The sequence below is a fragment of the Leucoraja erinacea genome, unplaced genomic scaffold (assembly GCF_028641065.1).
Source record: "Leucoraja erinacea ecotype New England unplaced genomic scaffold, Leri_hhj_1 Leri_52S, whole genome shotgun sequence".
NCBI lineage: Eukaryota > Metazoa > Chordata > Chondrichthyes > Rajiformes > Rajidae > Leucoraja > Leucoraja erinaceus.
This window is the reverse complement of record NW_026576432.1, coordinates 607,828-615,460: the sequence shown is the minus strand read 5'-3', so window position 1 is coordinate 615,460 and position 7,633 is coordinate 607,828. Positions and strand designations below refer to the sequence as shown.

The following is a 7,633-nucleotide window of genomic DNA, read 5'->3' as shown; positions in this document are numbered from 1 at the left end:
GCTCAGATACAAGCCAGTGGTGGAGGCTTACACACGGTGCTTTATGTCACTGACCTTCCTTGGGCAGTGGCAGTATCGTCCACACAGCCGGCAGAGCTGACCTTGTGCACAGGCAGCTCCCACTCCCACTCCCACTCACTCCCAATCCCACTCACTCTCACTCCCCTCCCTCTCCCTCTCCCTCTCTCCCTCTCCTTCTCCCTCTCCCTCTCCCCCTCCCCCTCCCACTCCCACTCCCTCTCAGGAAAAACTTTTCCACCCAGAGAGTTGTGAGTCTGTGGAAGAAACTGCAGATGGAAAAATTGCAGGTAGACAAAGGGTAGCGGTGCTGGCTCGATGGGCCAAATGGCCTACTCCTGCACCTATTGTCTATTTGTCTTCCTCAGAGGGCGGTGGAGGCCGGTTCTCTGGATACATTCAAGAGAGAGCTAGATAGTGCTCTTAAAGATAGCGGAGTCAGGGGATATGGGAAGGCAGGAACGGGGTACTGATTGTGGATTACCAGCCATGATCACATTGAATGGCGGTGCTGGCTCGCTAGTCCTGCACCTGTTGTCTATTGTCTCTCCCACACTCTCTCTCTCCCACTCCCACTCCCTCTCCCTCTCCCTCCATTCAATCCTTAGGGCAGAATTCCTGCCTGAGGATGCGCTTTTCCTCCTCCACAAAACTTTTCTCGCGGTTGGCCTGGCCCTCGTTGCGTTTGCGCTTCTCCTTCTGCTGGAAGCTCTCGGTCCGTAGCTTCTTCGAGGAAGGCTCCTCCTTGTTCTCCTCGTCTGAAACACAGCAAGAATCGCCCGTCAGTAACTGGCATTGTGTGACGTTGGGACTGGCGTAGATGGGGCCTTATTGGGGATGATCAGCCATGATCACATTGAAAGGTATTGCTGGCTCAAAGAGCCGAATGGCCTACTCCTGCAGTCTATTGAGTCTACTCCACCATTCAATCAATGGTGGCTGATCTCAAGCGAGAGTTAGATTTAGCTCTTCGGGCTAACGGAATCAAGAGATATGGGGAGAAAACGGGGTACTGATTCTGGAAGATCAGCCACCATCATATTGAATGGCGGTGCTGGCTCGAAGGGCCAAATGGCCTACTCCTGCACCTATTGTCTATGTTTCTATGTTGGTGGCCGGCATGGTGGGGTCGGGTGGGACGAAGGGCCTCTTACGGTGTGGGAAGGAACTGCAGATGCTGGTTTACACCAAAAACACACACAATGTGCTGGAGTAACTCAGCGGGTCAGGCAGCATCCGTGAAGAAAAGTGATGGATGATGTTTCGGGACGAGACAATCTGAAGAAGGCTCTCGACCCAAAACGTTGCCTATTCCTTCGCTCCATAGATGCTGCCTCACCCGCTGAGTTTCTCCAGCATTTTAACTACCTTCGATTTTTCCAGCATCTGCAGTTCTTTCTTAAACATTCAGGAAGCAAGTCTGTCTGAAGTCTGTGCTTCACTCTGGACAAGGGGGGGGGGGGGAAGTTTGAATGTAAACGAAACGCAATCCCTGGAGTAGCATCCACAAGGTTACAAGTGATAGCAGCAGAATTAGGCCATTCGGCCCATCCAGTCTACTCCACCATTCACTCACGGCTGATCTATCTCTCCCTCCTAACCCCATTCCCCTGCCTTCTCCCCATAACCCCTGACACCCGTACTAATCAAGAATCTATCTATCTCTGCATGCAGGTCCAGCAGGCAGTGAAGAAAGCGAATGGCATGTTGGCCTTTAAGTCGAGTATAGTCGAGTATAGGAGCAAAGAGGTCCTTCTGCAGTTGTACAGGGCGTACAGTTGTACTAGTGAGACCACACCTGGAGTATTGTGCGTAGTTTTGGACCCATAATTCGTGGAACGACATTCTTTCTATTGAGGGAGTGCAGCGTAGGTTTACAAGGTTAATTCCCAGGATGGCGGGACTGTCATATGCTGAGAGAATGGAACGGCTGGGCTTGTACACGCCGGAGTTTAGAAGATTGAGAGGCGATCCGAATGGCCTACTCCTGTACCTATTGTCTATTTCCCTGCCTTCTTCCCATAACCCCTGACACCCGTACTAATCAACAATCTATCAGTCTCTGCCTTAAATATATGGCCTCTGGACTTAGAACAGACGTGATGATGAAACACGTTCGTAGATACACCCGGAATCTTTAATGCTTTGACCATGCTTTGGTGCGGAACGGGCGTCGCAGCGGGTAGAGCTGCTGCCGCACAGCGCCAGAGACCTGGGTTCAATCCCGACTTTGGGTGTTGTCTGTGTGGAGTTTGCATGTTCTCCCAGACCGCCCACTCTCCAAAGATGTGCCTGTGCGTGTTTGTAGGTAGATTGGCCCTCTGTAAATTGTGCAGGGAGTGGATGGGAAAGTGGGATAACTGGTGTGAACGGGTGATCGATTTGTCGGCGTGGACTCAGTGGGACAGGCAGCATCTCTGTAGAGAAGGGATGGGTGACGTTTCGGGTCAAGACCTTTCTCGGGCGGAAGAGCCTGTTTCTGCGCCGTATCTTTCAATTCAAGATTGCTTCACATTGAGGCCAGTGAGCCAGCAGCCGGCCTTCACTGGCTCAGTGATCTCCAGACGGAGACGGTGGGGAGACGGTGAGGAGACAGGTAGGGGGGAGGGGGGGGCTGCCGTCCATACAGGACCCACCTGAGTCGGGGTTGTCGGCAGTGCCGGGCAGAGCGCCGGAGTCGCGGTGAGGAGCATCGTCACCGTGGTCTTGGTACATGCTGGACCACTTCACCGCCATGTCCACGCCCGATGGCACCTTCCTCTCCTCCGTGTCGTAGCTCTCCGGTGGCGGCACCGCGCTGCCCTTCCACGCGCGGAACTCTTTAGGCGGCTGCCGAACGGCACAAACACTGGTCAGTCAAAGACAGTCCTCCCATAAACTGGCGAGTAGCCCCATCTTCCACCCTACCTCATTGAAGCCACCGCACTTTTTTAACCTGCACTTTCATCTACAACTATAACACTATATGGACTGATACGCACTTTGGAACTTTGCAAACAACACCAAGACTGGTGACTGGAAAAATAATGTCACTGTGTTTGGCACCAGTGAAAGGCCTGGATAAAGTGGATGTGGAAAGGATGCTTCCACTAGTGGGAGAGTCTAGGACCAGAGGCCATAGCCTCGAAATAACATGGTGTACCTTTAAAAAAGATGGAAGCAACTGAACCATTCTATCACCAACTAGAGAGCGGTCCTGACCTCCCATCTATCTCATTGGAGACGCTCGGACTATCTTTAATTGGCTTTTACCTTGTACTAAATGTTATTCCCTTTATCATGTATCTGTACACTGTGGATGACTCGATTGTAATCATGTATTGTCTATCAAAGATAGACACAAAAAGCTGGAGTGGCTCAGCGGGACAGGCTGCATCTCTGGAGAGAAGGAATGGGTGACGTTTCGGGTCGAGACCCTTCTTCAGAAGAAAGGTCTCGACCCGAAACGTCAACCATTCCTTCTCTGCAGAGATGTTGCCTGTCCCGCTGAGTCACTCCAGCTTTTTGTGTCTATCATCAGTTTAAACCAGCATCTGCAGTTCCTTTCTACACATGTATTGTCTTTCCACTGACAGGTTATGGAGTCACAGAGGGATACAGCGTAGAAACAGGCCCTTCGGCCCAACTTGCCCAGACCGGCCAACATGTCCCAGCTACACTAGTCCCATCTGCCTGCGTTTGGTCCATATCCCTCCAAACCTGTCCCATCCATGTACCTGTTTAACTGTTTCTTAAAGATTGGGATAGTCCCAGCCCCAACTACCTCCTCTGGCAGCTTGTTCCATTCACCCACCACCCTCTGTGTGAAAAAGTTACCCCTCAGATTCCTATTAAATCTTATCCCCTTCACCTTGAACCTGTGCCCTCTGGTCCTCGATTCCCCTACTCGGGGCAAGAGACTGTGTGCATCTACCCGATCTATTCCTCTCATGATTTTGTACACAACAAAAGCTTTTCACTGTAGCTCGGCACACGTGACATCACCCAAAATCTGACCCCCTCACCGCTGACTACTCCCACACCCCCTGACCCCATCCAGTCCCGCCCATTGGGCCCCCCCCCCACCCTGTGTTAGCCCCGCCCCCTATGTAACCCCACCCACCCTATGTAACCCCACCCACCCTCTGTAGTCCCCCGCCCCATGTCATCCCCGCCCCCTCTGTAACCCCACCCACCCTATGTAGCCCCGCCCACCATTTGTAGCCCCGCCCCCCTCTGTAACCCCAACCACCCTCTGTAGCCCCGCCCCCTCTGTAGCCTCGCCCACCCTGTCCGCCCCGCCCCCTCTGTAGACCCGCCCACCACTTGTTAGTCCCCCCCCCCCCCACCCCGGTAGCCCCGCCCCCTGCCCCTGGCCTGACCTCGTGTGGAGGCCCGCAGGCGCCGCCGCTCCCAGTCGATGGAGCCGCCGCGGGGATCGCGCAGGAAACTGGGCCTGGACACACGGCCGAACAGCTCGTGTGGGGCGGGGAGAGCGGGAGCGGCGGCGGCGGCGCCTCCTCCTCCTGCCCCCGGCTCCACAGTCCCGGTCCCAGTCCCGGCCCCAGTCCCGGCCGCCTCCGGCTCCGGCTCTGACTCCGACTCCGAGCTCGAGCTGCCATAAGCCGCGAAATACGACAGCGGGTCCGCCTGCGCCTCCGCCTCCGCCATGGCGCCCGCCCGGGGGGGCTGCACCGCGGCCTGGTCAGCCCACCGCAGCGCCCCCTCCCGCCCGGAGGCCAAACCGGGTCATCCCACCGCAGCGCCCCCGCCCGCCCGGAGGCCAAACCGGGTAATCCAAGCGCAGCGCCCCCTCCCGCCCGGAGGCCAAACCGGGTCATCCCCCCGCAGCGCCCCCTCCCGCCCGGAGGCCAAACCGGGTAATCCAAGCGCAGCGCCCCCTCCCGCCCGGAGGCCAAACCCGGTCATCCCACCGCAGCGCCCCCCTCCCGCGCGGAGGCCAAACCGGGTCATCCAAGCGCAGCGCCCCCTCCCGCCCGGAGGCCAAACCCGGTCATCCCACCGCAGCGCCCCCCTCCCGCCCGGAGGCCAAACCGGGTCATCCAACCGCAGCGCCCCCTCCCGCCCGGAGGCCAAACCCGGTCATCCCATCGCAGCGCCCCCTCCCGCCCGGAGGCCAAACCCGGTCATCCCACCGCAGCGCCCCCTCCCGCCGCCCGGAAGCTGCACCTCGCCCGGCCTGGTCGTTCATCAGTTCATAAGTAATAGGATCAGAATTAGGCCGTTCGGCCCAAAGATACTAGAGCAGCTCTATAATCTTGGATTCGGCCCGTCTAGTCTACTCCGCCATTCAATCATGGCTGATCTATCTCTCCCTCCTAACCCCATTCTCCTGCCTTCTCCCCATAACCCCTGACACCCGCACTAATCAACAATCTATCTATCTCTGCCTTAAATATACCCACTGACTTGTGGCCTCAACAGCCGTCTGTGGCAAAGAATTCCACAGATTCACCACCCTCTGATTAAAGAAATTCCTCCTCATCTCCTTCCTAAAAGAACGTCCTTTAATTCTGAGGCTGTGCCCTCTGGTCCTAGACTCTCCCACTAGTGGAAACATCCTCTCCACATCCTCTCCATACGGGCCCGGTCCAGAGTTTAGTGAAGGAATCCGATACGTCATCAACATCGGTCATATGTCCCGAAAGAGAAAAATAACACTGGACAGAGTTGATGAGGAGAGGAGTTTAGAAGGATGAGGGAGGAGCTCATTGTAACTTACATCGGGAACAATCTTCCAACCTCTTAAGAATTTTGTACGTTTCTATAAATCTCAATCTCCTAAATTCTAGAGAGTATAAACCAAATCTATCCAGTCTTTCTTCATAAGGCAGTCCTGACATCCCAGGAATCAGTCTGGTGAACCTTCTCTGCACTCCCTCTATGGCAATAATGTCCTTCCTCAGATTTGGAGACCAAAACTGTACGCAACACTCCAGGTGTGGTCTCACCAAGACCCTGTACAACTGCATTAGAACCTCTCTGATCCTATACTCAAATCTTTCTGCTATGAAAGCTAACATACCATTCGCTTTCTTCACTGCCTGCTGCACCTGCATGCCTACTTTCAATGACTGGTGTACCATGTACCCCACTAGTCACTGCCCGCCATTGTGAAAAGGACCCGTTTACTCCTACTCTTTGCTTCCTGTTTGCCAGCCAGTTCTCTATCCACATCAATACTGAACCCCCAATGCCGTGTGCTTTAAGTTTGTATACTAATCTCTTATGTGGGACCTTGTCGAAAGCCTTCTGGAAGTCCAGATACACCACATCCACTGGTTCTCCCCTATCCACGCTACTGGTTACATCCTCGAAAAATTCTGTAAGATTCGTCAGACATGATTCACCTTTCGTAAATCCATGCTGACTTTGTCCAATGATTTCACCACTTTCCAAATGTGCTGCTATCCCATCTTTAATAACTGACTCTAGCAGTTTCCCCACTACCGATGTTAGACTAACTGGTCTGTAATTCCCTGTTTTCTCCCTCCCTTCTTAAAAAGTGGGGTTACGTTTGCTACCCGCCAATCCTCAGGAACTACTCCAGAATCTAAAGAGTTTTGAAAGATTATTACTAATGCATCCACTATTTCTGGAGCTACTTCCTTAAGTACTCTGGGATGCAGCCAATCTGGCCCTGGGGATTTATCGGCCTTTAATCCATTCAATTTACCCAACACCACTGCCCGACTAACCTGGATTTCACTCAATTCCTCCAACTCCTTTGACCCGCGGTCCCCTGCTATTTCCGGCAGATTATTTATGGCTTCCTTAGTGAAGACGGAACCAAAGTAGTTATTCAATTGGTCCGCCATATCCTTGTTCCCCATGATCAACTCACCTGTTTCTGACTGAAAGGGACCTACATTTGTTTTAACTAATCTCTTTCTTTTCACATATCCATAAAATCTTTTGCAGTCAGTTTTTATGTTCCCTGCCAGTTTTCTTTCATAATCTATTTTTCCTTTCCTAGTTAAGCCCTTTGTCCTCCTCTGCTGATCTCTGAATTTCTCCCAGTCCTCTGGTATGCTGCTTTTTTTGGCTAATTTGTACGCATCATCCTTCGCTTTGATACTATCCCTGATTTCCCTTGTTATCCACGGATGTACTACCTTCCCTGATTTATTCTTTTGCCAAACTGGGATGAACAATTTTTGTAGTTCATCCATGCAGTTCAATTTCAATTTCAATTTCAATTTCAATTCAATTTCAATTTCAATTCAACTTTAATGTCATCGCACAAATACAAGTATCAGTACAACGAAATGCAGTTTTGCGTCAGACCGTAGTAGTTGTACATAAAGAGAAAAGACAAGAAAAAAATAGAAAGAGAGAAGATACAGAATAATCAGGAAATACAGAATGATTGAACAAAAGGGGGACGGAGGGACCAGAGAAGTCTATCGTCGGGACTCCGAGTTCAGCAGTGTGATTGTGTTGTTATAGAAGCTTTTCCTCATCCTGCTGGTACGTGACCTGAGGCTCCTGTACCGCCTCCCTGATGGGAGGAGGGCAAACAGTCCATGGTTGGGGTGTGAGGGGTCTTTGATGATCTTCCCAGCCCGTCTCAGACACCGTTTTCGGTGGAGGGCATCCATGGCAGGGAGCGGGG

General features: G+C 52.8%; 1 protein-coding gene across 1 annotated transcript in view; it reads right to left on the bottom strand.

The window, feature by feature from the left end:
* The window catches only part of cunh1orf52 (chromosome unknown C1orf52 homolog), a 4,921-nt gene extending 231 nt beyond the window's left edge, over window positions 1-4,690 (bottom strand). The window contains 4 exon segments of the mRNA XM_055630778.1: window positions 1-776; window positions 2,655-2,847; window positions 4,380-4,391; window positions 4,393-4,690. The exon segment at window positions 1-776 is cut by the window's left edge and continues 231 nt beyond it. Of these exon segments, the coding sequence (XP_055486753.1) occupies window positions 616-776; window positions 2,655-2,847; window positions 4,380-4,391; window positions 4,393-4,668 (642 nt within the window). The 5' untranslated portion in view covers window positions 4,669-4,690 and the 3' untranslated portion in view covers window positions 1-615.
* Between the last annotated feature and the right edge of the window lie 2,943 nt (window positions 4,691-7,633).